Consider the following 16,759-nt stretch of genomic DNA (forward strand, 5'->3'; position numbering starts at 1 on the left):
TATTACAGTATTAATATTATTATAATATTATTTATCATATTATTGTTATATTAGTATCATAACTATCATTACCATCAACACATACAAAATTAGCAAAGTTTTGTGCTATAATACCTACACAGATACAAAATTAGCCTTAAATCCTTACTGTTTAAACCCGAGTAAACTTTGGGTTGATCCTGATACTGAAGCATCTAGTAATAAAGTCACGCGTCTGATTTAATTCCACATAATGACGTTTAATTTAAGACTCATTTTGAGCCACATTTCCTTCGTGATTTCGACAGCCATTAAACGCAGCATCAGAAACAGATTGAAGTGCGGTGACTCCGGGCCGGTCGCTCTCTCGCTGTAATCGTTTCTGGATCCGAGTTCGCTCGTCGTGTTCTCAGTTTGATGGACGAGGCGATTAGATAATAAAAACGGCATCACAGGAGAAGTTGCAGTGGCGCATGTTTGACGTGACAGCGTTTAAATGCGCTCATCTACATATTGATAGCTTTTACACCGGTGCTTTTTGGTTTAGGTCCCAATGATTCGTTCTTAAAAACCGTCTTCATGCTGCCGTCTGTCCTCTCGGAATCTCTCGGACTCGGTTCAGAGTGTTTTTTATAATCGTCCATCATGTGTTTGTGGTAGAACCGGGTCAGTTCAGTCAGAGTATAATGAAAACGCTAGCAACCGATAAACAGCAGGTGGTCAGAGTGATTAAAACGACAAGAGCGTCCATCATTCTGGCTGCGTTTCAAACCACACAGAGTTAGAATGCTAAATAGTACGTCAAACGAGTGCAGTTAGCACGGTGCTGTTAGTGCTAATTTTCTTTTAAAAGCAGAAGTGTCAGTATCTGTGCAGTTTTTGTAGCCGAACAGTTTGCTAATTTTGTATTTGTGGTGGTTCTGCAGCACAAGAGTTTGCTAATTTTCTAATTTGTTGTTTATGTAGCATAAAAGTTTGCTAATTTTGTATCTGTGTTGGTATTATAGCACTAAACTTTGCTAATTTTCTAATTTGTTGTTTATGTAGCACTAAACTTTGCTAATTTTGTATCTGTGTTGGTATTATAGCACTAAACTTTGCTAATTTTGTATCTGTGTTGGTATTATAGCACTAAACTTTGCTAATTTTGTATCCGTGTTGTTTTGTAGCAGAACAGTTTGCTAATTTTGCACACAAGTTTGCTAATTTTGTATCTGTGTTGTTTTTGTAGCACAAATTTAGCTAGTTTTGTTGTTTGTGTTGGTTCTATAGCACTAAACTTTGCTAATTTTGTATCTGTGTAGTTGTTCCAACACAATTGTTTGCTAATTTAGTATTTTTGTTGATATTATAGCATTAAACTTTGCTAGTTTTGTATCTGTGTTGGTTCTGTAGCACAATAGTTTGCTAATTTTATATCTGTGTTGGTATTATAGCACTAAACTTTGCTAATTTTGTATGTTTGTGGTTTTTGTAGCAGAATAGTTTGCTAATTTTGTATGTGTTGGTATTATAGCACTAAACTTTGCTAATTTTGTATCTTTGTGGTTTTTGTAGCACTAAACTTTGCTAATTTTGTATCTGTGTTGGTATTATAGCACTAAACTTTGCTAATTTTGTATCTGTGTTGTTTGTGTAGCACTAAACTTTTCTAATTTTGCATTTTGCAACTTTGCACAAACGTTTGCTAATTTAGTATTTTTCCACTCATCATTTGTCTGTATGTCACTTTTCCACCCCAGTCACCACAGCAAACGTCTCTGTACACACTCGTTCACGTCGTTCGACTCTTCCAAGCAAAAATAGAAAATCTGCTGAGAACCCGTCAGTCCGTAACGCCCACTGATGAAGTCTCCGGGCGAGCGCGTACCGCGGCGTATTCGGAGGCGGCGTTCTGCTTGAGAGTGCTCGGTCTAGCAGCGGCTTTGATGGCGAGCTTCAGCGCTAACCTGTTAATCATGCATGCATGCCCACAAACACGCCAGTTCATCACACCACCGCTGCCTGGCTGTTCAGAGCTGCCCGGATCGTCGGGGGGGCGGACGGCGTAGCGCTGCCGGTCCCGATCGGCCTGTCTGTTTTATCCTTTTCTTTATTTTTGTTGGACTTTGTTCTTTTTGGCTCGCTGCTCCTGTCCTGTTCTCTTATCGTCTATCGGCTAGCAGATAACACCGCCGAGATTCAAACCCCTGGATCCCCGGAGCTCAGAGCTAGCGTACCGTACCACTGTGCCACCTGAGTGCCTTGCTGCCAAAGTTCCTCTTCGGTCGTGTGTCCACTTGACATTTGAGATATAGTGTACAGTCAAAAGTATTTAGACACCTGACCATGAGCAACAGCCACTGTTCTGAGAAGGCTTCTCACAAGACTATGTCTGTGGGAATTTGTGCTCATTCAGTCAAAACATGACAGTATTTCAATGGCTGGGCACTGATGGTCAACAAAGCCTCAGTGGGGCTTTTCTTTATGTCTTGCTGGAATAGGAACGAGCCTTCCCTAAACTGTTCTGCTAAGTTGGAAGCGTACCTAGCGTAGTTCTCTATCGTGTGTGTGTGGTACCTGGCGAGTACATTAACATCTGGATGGAAGGACTAACCAGTATTCACCAGGCTGCCAGAACATCTGAACATCTGACCTGAACAGAGATCAGTATCCGGAGCAACAAGCCCCCTGCTGGCGGCTTACCCTCATTACACCTTCAATACAGAGCATATACACACAGTGAGCAGCTGGAAAAGCCTGGCGCTGGTCAGATCGAACAGCTGGATGGTGCATTAAAGAGGAAGGCGTTCGATTAAAAGGTTACCGAGGGAAACCGCCGTGCCAACCTCAACACCACCTCATTTCCATCAACGCCACTATGAGGAGAGATTCTTAAAGAACATGATGAACAAATGGTGATTGTGTGTGCGTGCGCATGTACGTCGTGTGTGTTCTCTCCGTCTTATTTACTCTCTCGTCTCGTCCTTTCGCTTCTCGACTTCTCTCTGTCTGTCCATCACTCTCTCTTCTGCATTCTCACGCTCTCTTTTGCTATATATCACGCTCACTCGTCGCTCTTACACGCCGCGGGCTCCCTCCTAACTTTTCCGACATCCATTCAAAGCCGGGTAGAATCTCATATTCGCTCGCTCTTCACGAGTGCCTGACACGACATTTATCTTCGCCTCCGATTAATACGCGGCCTCCGTCTCCGCGTCCCCCGCAGTCCAAAAATCCGCCGAGGAAAACAAGAGCGCCAGGGCGAGCGCCGGCGTTAATGAAAAGTGGCTCTGGAGTGCCGCATAACAATGGCAGCTTTCCTGGTATTTAATGCCGACGCTCAGCCCCCCTGCTGTGATTTCCACCCCGCCATCGAATCACTCCCAGCGTGCCAGGCATCCCGAACACGCTAATTCGACACTAGATCAAGTCCGACGCCCAATCCGATTGTGACACCGGGTCTTTGCTGCCGATTACGAATCATGGAGCGCTCAGCGGTTCGTCTGGGCACGACTGACGCGGCGCATTAGCGTGTCGCTTAGCATCCAGATGAACTGTCGTTTACATTTTAATTCTTCTAAATGTTTTCTCGTGTTCTGATCACTACTTAGTCACGGAAGTCCCATTAAACTAAATTCTGCAGATTTTAGAGCAAAGCGATTGTAAACGAGGTTCAAACCTCCTGACGGATCATTTTATCTCAGTTAAATGCAAGATAAAGAATATTAATGGTAGCAGACTTACACAAATCCCCTCTCAGATTGATAGCAGATGTGCGTGTGCACAGATGTTATTATAAATAAAACATAAAGGGGGAAAATTCATTACCATCGTGGTTCATGTTTATAACATTAGTTCTGTAAAGCTGGTACAACATGACTGGAAATGTGATGCAATAATGAGCGAATATAAAAGAAACGTCAACAAAACACTCAGGATGTGTCGATTAGCCACTTTGGAGACAAGTTACAACACAAGAACATCGTTTCTAACCGGAAGATTTCAAAAATATGGAAATTTCACCATCTACAGTCCATAACTAACAGTAAAACGCTTTAAGAAAAAAAACTCAAGAGGAACAGGAAAGGGCCTTCCCTAAACTGTTCTGCTAGATTGGAAGCATAGCTAGCATACCTAAAATATATTAACATTTGGATGGAAGGATTGACCAGTATTCACTAGGCCAGTGTTTCCCAACCTTTTTGACCCACGGCACATATTTCACATAAGAAAAATCACAAGGCACACCACCAAAAAAAACGTCACAAAAAGTATTGTTGTACTGCCCTCTAGTGGAAGAGAATTTAATTGTTGTGCCTGTCACTACACGCCGCTCGCTTAGAGTACCAAATTGGATAATCTTCCATGGCACACCTGATGATTTCTCACGGCACACTTATGTGCCGCGGCACAGTGGTTGGGAAACACTGCACTAGGCTGCCAGAACGTCTGAACATCTGACCTGAACAGAGATCAGTATCTGGAGCAACATGCCCCCTGCTGGCAGCTTACCCTTATTACACCTTCAATACAGAGCATACACACACAGTGTCGCGGTTCCAACCTGGCTCTTTAGCTAAGGCTCAGTCGTTTACTAGCCAGGATGTGTCGATTAGCCACTTTGGAGACAAGTTACAACACAAGAACATCGTTTCTAACCGGAAGATTTCAAGAATGTGGAAATTTCACCATCTACAGTCCATAACATTAGTAAAGCGCTTAAAAAAAACTCAAAGCCCGATATTAAATGCCCATGTCCTTTGATCCCTGCTAACTACAACTAACACACTCAACAAGCATTTCATTAGGAACACCTATCTGCTACGTACAAGCTAAATTTACTCTACAGATTAGATCATTTTGTGGGTATACAATTACAGACTGTAAGCCCATCTGTTGGTTTTTTCCCCCCGTACCCATTCAACCCTCACCTGACTAGATGATGTTTAAGTGGTCACCATTCTCAGCACTGCGATGACACTCACATGGTAATATAAGGTGTAGTAGGTGCAGCAATCCAACAGGTTAAACGTTTAGATTGGCTAATAGTGCGTCTTATGTGGCTCATGCTAACCCGGAGGATCCTGTGAACACTCTTTACATAAGACCTCGACACCCACATTTGCCTTTTCTGGCACATTTGTCATCGCTTTGATCTTTTCTTGCATACATTTCCATACAGTCCAAGCTGAATCCCAACCAGAACAAGCAGTATTCTTGGTATTTTGCTAGCGTTTCAGACTTATATGATTGCATCCTGTGTTCAGTTTGTTTTAACCAATCCTCCACACCTCTGAAATGATTTTTTTTTTTGTCTTTGTCTTGCATCAAACTTTGATGGGTGGTGCTGTGTGTGCTCATTCTGCTCAGTCTGCTGGTTTTGAGTTTCTTTGTTTCGCATTAATGATTACTGAAGGTGCTGATTGTTCTTCTCCTTTGTGTCCACTCTTATTTCTGATCAATAACGACTGCAGGATTCTGGATTCACTCAGACGTTACACAGTTTGGCCAAAAGTACGTAGGCGTGTGATCATAATTTTTTTAAATATTTAAAACCATTTCGAAACAACGAACATCATTATTAAAATTTGACCTCCACTCTGAAGGTAGATTTCCATTCTCGGTTTTGGAGGGTTTCTTCGAGAACTTGCACCCATTCAATCAAAAAAGCATTTGTGTATCCACATAGCTCATAATCGACGGCCCATTTTATACAAAATCTATCGAGGCCACTGAAATTCCTCCTCACTAAACTCCTCAAATCGTGTCTTAATGGACATTGCTTTGTATCCCGAGGACCGACCTTCCATAAAAGTTGTACTTAATTCAATTAGAAAGCGTGTCCACATACTTTTGCCCATATAATATATAATTATTGGTAATTTATTCGTTTCATTTGTAATCTGCACACATACGGCGTAAATAAAGAAATCTGTAATGTAGAGGCTCGGCGAAATGACTTGAATTGTAAGTAATTGACATTTGAATTTTAAATATTGGTTTACAGACTTTAGAGACTCTTTACAATTCTTCCTCTAGGGTTCTTTAAAATAGTAACATACTCATGCCAATAACAGAGCTTGGCAATTTGGGACGAAAACCAATCCTGATCCGATACTGACATCCATAATCTAACTGCAAGAAAGCTTGGCTTGCTTTAAGATCTTTAAATATTATTATTTTTTATTTTGCAGATGTTCGCTTGGTTGTATTTGCTTTTTTCCACTCTGGACTGTGAATCATACAGTCATTTTGTTTTTTTATAGAACACAAGACTAGACTTGCATTAGATGATCCAAAGAAACCTGGGTCAGTGACATCACTGTGCCAAATAAGAGGAGGAAGTTTGTACCTTATAGTTTATGCTGCCCCATCGGTTCTTGGAGTCAATTTCTGTCTGTGTGTGATACAGCATTAGGAACGTCATTGGTCAGGTATTTTTGAGGGCATTTCCTTGGTCTTCCAAAAGCATTTGTTGCTTTTTAAATAAATTAAATAAATGTAACTGTTCCCCTTTGTTCATTATGTTCAACAGTAAATAGACTGTGCATGTCTATTATTGTGACTTGAACTTAGGGGGGTCCTAACATTACACAAAGCTTATGAGCTGAATCTGTTTATTAATCATTTTAAATCTGTACACTAGGGGAAACATTTTGAGACGTGCCCCCCATTCCAATATATATCTTGATTACGCCCTTGGTGTAATAACAGTATTACCCCTGCAATAGTGACTTTCCCAGTTTGCTTGACAGTAGTTTTAATATTTAGGCCAAGTCATTACGTTTAGCTTGCTCAGCACTGAACAATATGAGCATCTAATACATTTTTAAATGCACCCATCGATACATGTACTGCAGTTTTATGCATTTTTAATTGGTTCCATTAATGGGAAGCATCAAAAGAAAATAAAAGCGTCTCCGATCCCTCTTTATCAAGTCAGCCACAAACATGTCCGTGAGAAAGAACCATCGCTTGTTTCTTTCAACCTCTCGAAAAATGAACTGAAATGAGCCCGTAATGAAGTAAACATAAAATAGCAATTAAAATGACAGACAAACTGGATGATTTGTCTTCTGTTCAATAAAGATATCATTTGTACCCTTCTATAAAGGGCAGCGCGACGTGTCGGAGACGTAAATAATGTACCCGGGCATTATGTGATATTTAGAATTACATTCTTTAAGGGTGGACTATGCTGCGAGCATGAAAATACTCTGATATTTTACATGTGATGTGTACCACAACCCAGATGGGCTACAATGGGCATACAAGCATTAGAACTGGACACTCGAGCAAAGGAAGAAGGTCCAGACATAGGATTGCAACCTACAGGACCTTTGAAGGACCTGCTACAAACACCTGCTGCAATTTGGGCAGGTGGTTTTAATGTTTTGGCTCATCTGTGTATATAAAATCCATGATATGCCTCCAAGTTTGGGGCAACAGTTGGGTATTCGAAAAATTCCCATATTGTTCTAGAAAGCCTTTCAACATTGGGGGCTATTATGGCCACAAAAGGGATGGGTGTGTGGTATGCATTTAATTGCATAGAGACTTGCACAAGGATCCAAAGGTGGTAATTTGGCATTGGTGGGGCTTGAACCAATGACCTTCCGAATACTAGTCCAGTATTCATTATTGGATCTATGTTGTTGAAATCAAATACAATCCAGGCCATTTGAGTGCTAAGAAACTTGCATGAGGGTCCAACAGTGATAGTCTTGTATTTGTGGGGCTTAAACCAATGACCTTTCGAAACCCAGTCTAGAATCTGAACCACCAAACTACCACTACCAGACATTACTGGGCCTGGAATCTGTTATAATATGTTAACATGCTTAGGACCACATGCCGCCAAATACAATCTAAGCAGTTGAGTGATAAGAGGGTCCATAGGTGGTAACCTGGCATTGGTGGGGCTTGAACCAATGACCTTCTGAGAACTATTTTAGTACCTAAAACACTATCCCTACCCTGCATTACTGGATCTGGAATCAGCTGTTAAATGTCAACGTGCTTACCACCAAATACAGTCCAGCAGTTGAGTGCTTCTAACCTGGAATTGGTCGGCCTTGAACCGATGACCTTCCAAGTACTAGTCCAGTACCTAAACCGCCGAGCTACTCATCCCCTGCAATGCAGGATTGGACGCAGAACAGTATATATTCGCATAAGGCAGGGTACGCCAGATCTAATAATTGTTTTCTACATCAATAAGGCACATAGAGGTCAAACAGCGCCGCCATCATTCCTCACCCAGCATTAAATAACGCCGCCGTACGTAAGCGAGCCGCGAAGGGAATGTTTGTTTTGACCGCAGCGCACAAGTTCCCCGTGAGCGCCTCACTTCTCCAGATACTAATGGATGACACGGGGTTTACAGGTCGGCAGAGGAGAGAAAACAAAAGTGACAAGGATGCATAGATCCTGAGCAATAGCTGCAATGCCCCGGAGACGCTCCCGCTGACGTTCCTACGTTCCTCTTCCTGCTTATTTACGACTTTTGCCCCTCTCCATTTTTCCCACCGGTTTTCACAGCCATCATTTCTCCAGTAACGGACCGCTTCGGGGACTGCCACAGAAGGCCTGAGTTATCCATCAGCGCTAACTTTTTCTCTGCCGTCTTCCTTCCAGAGTGCTGAGTCGAAATCAGCTGCACGAGGCTGCAGCATCAGGACCGACTCGTGTCCTGTTCCCACTCCATCCCACATACCCTTACTACACCCACATCCCATCCCAGTGTAAACCTAAAGCCTGTTCCCACTCCATACCAAATACCCTTACTACACCCACATCCCATCCCAGTGTAAACCTAAAGCCTGTTCCCACTCCATACCAAATACCCTTACTACACCCCCATCCCATCCCAGTGTAAACCTAAAGCCTGTTCCCACTCCATACCACATACCCTTACTACACCCCCATTCCATCCCAGTGTAAACCTAAAGCCTGTTCCCACTCCATACCAAATACCCTTACTACACCCCCATCCCATCCCAGTGTAAACCTAAAGCCTGTTCCCACTCCATACCACATACCCTTACTACATCCCCACCCCATCCCAGTGTAAACCTAAAGCCTGTTCCCACTCCATACCAAATACCCTTACTACACCCCCATTCCATCCCAGTGTAAACCTAAAGCCTGTTCCCACTCCATCCCACATACCCTTACTACACCCCCATTCCATCCCAGTGTAAACCTAAAGCCTGTTCCCACTCCATCCCACATACCCTTACTACACCCCCATTCCATCCCAGTGTAAACCTAAAGCCTGTTCCCACTCCATACCACATACCCTTACTACACCCCACCCCATCCCAGTGTAAACCTAAAGCCTGTTCCCACTCCATACCAAATACCCTTACTACACCCCCATTCCATCCCAGTGTAAACCTAAAGCCTGTTCCCACTCCATACCACATACCCTTACTACACCCCCATTCCATCCCAGTGTAAACCTAAAGCCTGTTCCCACTCCATACCACATACCCTTACTACACCCCCATTCCATCCCAGTGTAAACCTAAAGCCTGTTCCCACTCCATCCCACATACCCTTACTACACCCCCATTCCATCCCAGTGTAAACCTAAAGCCTGTTCCCACTCCATACCACATACCCTTACTACACCCCACCCCATCCCAGTGTAAACCTAAAGCCTGTTCCCACTCCATACCACATACCCTTACTACACCCCCATTCCATCCCAGTGTAAACCTAAAGCCTGTTCCCACTCCATACCACATACCCTTACTACACCCCCATTCCATCCCAGTGTAAACCTAAAGCCTGTTCCCACTCCATACCACATACCCTTACTACACCCCCATTCCATCCCAGTGTAAACCTAAAGCCTGTTCCCACTCCATCCCACATACCCTTACTACACCCCCATTCCATCCCAGTGTAAACCTAAAGCCTGTTCCCACTCCATACCACATACCCTTACTACACCCCACCCCATCCCAGTGTAAACCTAAAGCCTGTTCCCACTCCATACCACATACCCTTACTACACCCCCATTCCATCCCAGTGTAAACCTAAAACCCATTCTCACCCCATTACTGCATCCACAACTGCATCCCGGTCCTGTTCCATGTACTCTAACTGCATCCCCACATACCCTAACCCCCAGTGTGAACCAAAAGCTCATTCCAGATCCCCACTCTAGCCCAGTATAAACCTAAAGACCATCCCAACCCCATCCCATACACCCTTACAACATCCCCACCCCATCCCTGTATAAACCTAAAGCCCATCACCCCCATTACTTTACCCCAACCGCACCCCAGTCCTGTTCCATGTACTCTAACTGCATCCCATATACTATTACATTCCCACCCCATCCCTGTGTAAACCTAGACCATCCCCGCCCCACTACCGTGTCCCCAACTGCATTCCAATCCTATTCCATACACTCTAACTGCATCCCCACCTCATCCTACATACCCTACTAGATCCCCACCCCAATGTAAACCTAAAGCCTACCACCCCCATCCTAGTGTAAACCTAAAGCCTAACCCAACCCTTGTTTATCCTAACCGCATCCCAACCCACCCCAATGTAAACCTGAACTCTATCCTCAGCCCCAAGTCAGATACTTATAGCCGCACCTTCGGCCCATCTTATGGTCAATGTAAAACCCTTCCACACCCCATCCCATTAACCCTAACATCCCCACCCCATCCCACATGCCCCAACTGCATCCCCACCCTTTCCAACATACCCTAACTGCATCCCCAGCTGCACCCTGATCTCATCCCTGCACAGACAAACCCTATCTTCACCCCCAATGTAAACCTAAAGCCTAGCAAAACCCCGTCCTTGTATATCCTAACCGCATCCCAACCCACCCCAATGTAAACCTAAACCCTATCCACAGCCCCATGTCAGATACTTATAGCTGCATCTTCGGCCCATCTCACGATAAATGTAAAACCCTTTCCCACCCCATCCCATATACCCTCATTTCATTTCCATCTCATCTCAGTGTACACTAACTGCACCCGGACCTCACCCCTACATAGGTAAACCCTATATTCACCCCTTCCTCTGACACCCAACCTGTCCCCTTACATCCAAACTAAACGACAATATGTATGTCTCTTATGAATATAATTTAGCCATTATTTTCACAAACATGCAATCTTATTTACAGTAGGTTGTACCATTACAGCAATGAGTTAATAATAAATGGATGTACTAATGTATTCAGTATAGGGTCTGCACTGTCTTTAAAGGGGAACAATCATGATTGGCTGTGTACTATTTTTCCCTAAAACCATCAATAAAAGCATTTTTAGAGTAGACTGCAGGCTGAAAATGCATTTCCCATTTCAGATTAATTCATGGGATGCGAGAGGTTATTCTCTATGGTATGGTACAAACAGTGTGACGTCATCAGTCCATTTGATGAAGGGACAAACAAAACGTACTGATATATTAAAACATACGACGGTATTAAGGTTATTCTATAGACACAAGTTTTAAAGGCAGAAAATAATAATGAATGATGATAATCCGCTAGTCGTACGTGGTGAGGGGACGGTGATCTGGAGATTTTCATTTCGTCAGAAGGCCAGGGGAACGGAAGATAAGGCCACCCCGCAGCGCTCGGTTAAACATCTGGCTGGAGCCGCCGCTCTCGGTCACGCTAGGCTCCTCAAAGCCGCGCGGCGGGGGGAGGCTGTTTTTATTATCAGCTAGGTGCAGCTGGAAGGAACGCTCGAAACGGAACGAAGGTGAACCTGTAAGAGCCCATTCGGGGTTAATCCTGCATAAAGGTTGCTCTCTTTGAGCGTTTTTTAAATGTTTTTTTTTTTCCCGCTCGCGAGTTCGCGTGACCTTTAGCTACGGTTAATGATTTCTAAAAAGAGAAGCCGGCACATTGAAAAGTATTCGACCCCTGGTTCTCCTTTCTGAGAGAATGCCAAGTTCCACCAGGTTAGTGAGAGAGTGGTGGGGTAAAGAAATCTACAGGTTTCCACGTACGCTTAATTGCATCCTTACATACCCTTACTACACCCCCCACCCCATCCCATCCCAGTAGAGTCTTAAAGCCTGTCTGTACCCCATTTCTGCCCCCCAATCTCATCCTGGTCCCATTTAACATACATTTAACTGCATCCCCACATACCCTTACTACACCTTGACCCCATTCAAATGTAAACCTAAAGCCTGTTCCCACTCCATCCCACATACCCGTACTACACCCCCTACAGGTTTTCCAAGGGGGCGGGGATTCGACTGGGATCATGTTGCCAGATTGGCGCAAATCCCTGTTGCTGAAAATCATCCCCATAATATGATGCTGATGCTAGCACCACCATATTTCACAGTTATTCCAGAGCCCACATAGGTCAGGGTGTCAGGGCATTATTCAATGACTTACTCTGAGAAGCACTTTAGAGCAGTTATTTCACCTACTGGCATGTTTTAGTGAGGTGAAAGGACAGAGTACTCTGAAGAAACAAACATGGACAATTCCTAACAGACAGTGGATGGCGGAAGGGATCAAACATCAAGTAGCACAGTGTTGCAGCAAGGTTCTAGAGACCTGGGTTCAAACCTTTCCGGTCACTATCTATGAGATGTAGGGTGTATTTCCCAGGATCCTTTGCATGGTGAAAGTGTGGGGCCGAGTGATTGGCTCTTTGACTGTTAATGGGTGGTGCTATCAGCCAGCTGGGGGTCTGGATGGACTTGATTGGCTAGGTGGAGTGTCTGAGGTGGAGTGGCTGAAACGGGAAGCCACACTTGTGCAAGCTGTGCAAGGGCAAGCTGTAGCCTAGTGGTTAGGGCACAGGTCTAGTAATCCAAAGGTTGCTGGTTCAAGCCCCACCACTGTTAGGTTGCTGATGTTGGGCCCTTGAGCAAGGCCCTTAACCCACTGTTGCTCAGACTGTATACTGTAACAGTAATATGTAAGTCGCTTTGGATAAAGGCGTCTGCTAAATGCTGAAAATGTAATTTTCAATGCCCGTCCCAAGCACAGATAGAAAGGGTATCCGGGATAAAACTGTGCCAGATCCGCTTTGGCAACCCCCAAATACGAGAGCAGCCAAAAAAAAACCAGTTTCCCCCCCCCATCAGATATGAGGTAACAGTATCTGTAGATCCACACACTGATATTCACCAGGATCTAATCTCCCAAACACTCTCTCTCTCTCCCACTGTTTATCTATGTCTCTCGACCTCTCTCGCTGCACCGTCCTGCTGCTGCTGGGAGATCTCAGAGCTGTTTACTCATACTGATAAGCCAGATTAATATCAGGCAACCCGAGCTGATTGCACAGATAGCAGTCTCTGATCCGTCACCGAAAGCGCGAAGGAAAAAAACTGCGAGCCTGATTCGGTGTGGCGGACGCGTTCAGGTGCCGCTTCGCCTTTTTGACGCCGCTTTAACCCTTTCAGACCTGACCCCGTTTCGGGTTGTCTGTTCTCTTTTGCTTGAACTTAGAGCAAGGGCCTGAATGCAACTTTTACTGTGTATAGTAGGGGAAGCAACTATTCACAGAGGGTTAAGTGCTTTGCTCAAGGGCTCAACAGTGACAACCTGGCTGGCAAGTGTTGGGGCTTGAACCAGAGAACTTTTGATTACTAGTCCAGTACCTTAACCACTAGACTTCAACTGGCCCAGGGGAACAAGGATCACAGGGTTTAATTTTACTCTTTAGCTTCGCCTTTTACACAAAAATTTCTCTAGACTTCTCTGGAATCTTTTACCAATGTTATGGACTGTAGATGGTGAAATTCTCAATCAAATGCCAGTAAACAAATCACTCGCATTTTACTTAGTCCCAACTTTTTCTAGAGTTAGATATATACATACACCGATCAGCCATAACATTAAAACCACCTCCTTGTTTCTACACACATTGTCCAATTTATCAGCTCCACTTACCATATAGGAACACTTTGTAGTTCTACAATTACTGACTGTAGTCCATCTGTTTCTCTGCATGCTTTGTTAGCCCCCTTTCACTCTGTTCTTCAATGGTCAGGACCCCCACAGGACCACCACAGAGCAGGTATTATTTAGGTGGTGGATGATTCTCAGCACTGCAGTGACACTGACATGGTGGTGGTGTGTTAGTGTGTGTTGTGCTGGTATGAGTGGATCAGACACAGCAGCGCTGAGGGACTTTTTAAACACCTCACTGTCACTGCTGGACTGAGAATAGTCCGCCAACCAAAAATATCCAGCCAACAGCGCCCCGTGGGCAGCGTCCTGTGACCACTGATGATCTGAAGGTCTAGACGATGACCGACTCAAACAGCAGCGATAGATGAGCGACCGTCTCTGACTTTACATCTACAAGGTGGACCAACTAGGTAGGAGTGTCTAATAGAGTGGACAGTGAGTGGACACGTTATCTAAAAACTCCAGCACTCAACACACACTAACACACCACCACCATGTCAGTGTCACTGCAGTGCTGAGAATGATCCAGCACCTAAATAATACCTGATCTGTGGTGGTCCTGTGAAAGCAGGCTAAAAAAGTATGTAAAGAAACAGATGGACTACAGTCAGTAATTGTAGAACTACAAAGTGGAGCTGATAAAATGGACAGTGAGTGTAGAAACAAGGAGTTGGTTTTAATGTTATGGCTGATCAGTGTATACACATAACAGCAGTTTAGATCATCCTCAGGCATCACAGAATCAAGATCTGTACAATAATAACCTCACATTTATTATCAGGGGTAAAAACAGCATCCGTGTGAGATTTGTATAGCAAATGCTGCGTGTGATCCTGGACCCCATATGTTCTGCGCTTCTAATTAAACGCCAAGGTTTCCGCCAATAGTCTTAGAACAGCGTTTCCTGTTTGGTAGTCAAGTCTCCTCTCTGCAGTGCTTAATGAAGGCCTGCCTCGGCAGCGCGACTCCGTGACATGAATAAATAATCGCCGAGTCCTCGCAGAGACACTCCACTCGCCTTTTATTCTCGTGTGGTTTGTTTGTTTTAGCGCCGTCAGAAAGATGGTGGTGCTGGGGTTTATTCCGAATGTGGTGGGAAAGGGTTGCCAGGGTTTAGATCCTCACAGTGGTTAAGCCGCCTTTTCACTCGGAGTATTTGTGAATGTGTGTGTGTGCTAGACCGTCCCGGTTTGCTTATAATAATTTCCATTTGTTTATTAATCAGCTTCGGGACCTTCCATTGTTAAGTCAAGCAGTGTGTCAGAAATTAGGAGCACATTCCCGCCTTATTAATTTGCGCTGGAGAAATGAATCACGCCCACCCAAACCGTGATGATTTTTAATCCCTTATGCAGACCATCTTATTGGTATTTGTTGGGCGGGTGGAATTATTAACTGGTATAGATATACCACAAGGGGTTTTAGAATTTGACATACAGGCCAGGCCAGTGGCAGATGGGGAGATGAACTAATATAATAGTGGACTCAAATGAAATGCAGGGTATTGTAGAACAATGACGGGCCGGAGGGGTCGTAGTTTGCCCAGTACTGCTCCAAGTAAACCAGTCTAGATGGGGCTCCATTGAAAGCCCTTATTAACCAACATAGAGCTGGTTCCATTCCAGTTCGCCAATGTCATTTTGAATCGTTTGGCACATTTTCACCAAAACCAAATAGAGGTTCCTAATCGGGAACATTTGCTCCCGGTTGGAACCAAACAATAGCAGGTTAATTCCAATAAAAAAACGGAGCAAACGTGGGTCGGTTCTCTAAATAGCACCAAGGTTCTAAGAAGTCTGAATGGAACCAGATCAAGATCCAGAGTTATTCTGGTCGAAAGGGGTGCAGTTCTCTAAATAGCACCACGGTTCCTGAACAGAAGCCTTTACAGAACCAGTTCAAGATCCAGTGTTATTTTGGTTCAACAGGGTCATGAGTGATTACTTGATATTCGCTTTATGTTGGCATTCATTGAGATCGGGATTCTTAACCTGTGGCTTGATTAACGTCGGCTCTCGGCTTCGGGGGTGCCCTATGATGGTTGACCCTGCGCTCTGACTCCAGTTTCTGGGATATACGGAAAAAGAATTTCATTGGATAGTACACGTGTATATGTATTTATGACATTCATGGCATTCCATCACCATTAGATTATTATTAATATTATTAATATTAATATTATTAATATTATTATTATTATATATATATATATATTTTTATATTATCATTATTATTATTATTAATATATATATTTTTTTTAATCCTGTTTTTTCTCATTATTTCAGGGTGAAAGCTAAAAAAGGAGTGAATCTGCTCAGCACCAAGTCAAAGAGCGCTCAGTGGAAGGTGGAATGGGAAGTGCAGTCCGGAGCCAAGCACTCCATCGCCACGGTGGAAGTCAGCAAAATCAAAGAGGTTCCTGGGTAAGAAATCAAACCCTAGTTGTTGTTCTACAGATTTACCACCATTTCTATAGCTGTTTTTATTTGCTGTGCTTTAGGCTTTACATTTTCTCCATAGGATTCTGTGCTGTTCTTATAATTGGTGACTTCCGTTTGAAGGTATGTCAGTATGTATTTAGGAAAAGCGTTTATATGGAGACACCCTTATGAGCTTGTTGGACATTGCGTTCCAAAGATCATTCCGTTAACATGTACAAACACCAAGCTGAATCGAACTACACCAGGAAATCAACCTCTCAGAACCCTGTCCTATTAACAATGTGTCCACAAACATTTGACCATAAAGTGATCAGAAGGCCTTGCAATCTCTGTAGACAAAACATTGGCACATGGAATGGTACTAAAAAGCTCAGTGACCTTCAACCAGAATTCTGGCTTTCCAACCATCCAGAGCCAAGCTTTGGA

General features: G+C 43.8%; 1 protein-coding gene across 2 annotated transcripts in view; it reads left to right on the forward strand.

Moving 5' to 3' along the window:
- The window catches only part of tmem132e (transmembrane protein 132E), a 233,615-nt gene that overhangs the window by 187,206 nt on the left and 29,650 nt on the right, over positions 1-16,759 (forward strand). For both annotated transcript variants that reach the window (XM_062988560.1, XM_062988561.1), the window contains exon 3: positions 16,178-16,315. In XM_062988560.1, the coding sequence (XP_062844630.1) occupies positions 16,178-16,315 (138 nt within the window). The remainder of the gene's footprint in view (positions 1-16,177; positions 16,316-16,759) is intronic.

The sequence above is a fragment of the Trichomycterus rosablanca genome, chromosome 26 (genome assembly GCF_030014385.1).
Source record: "Trichomycterus rosablanca isolate fTriRos1 chromosome 26, fTriRos1.hap1, whole genome shotgun sequence".
NCBI classification, from domain to species: Eukaryota; Metazoa; Chordata; class Actinopteri; order Siluriformes; family Trichomycteridae; genus Trichomycterus; species Trichomycterus rosablanca.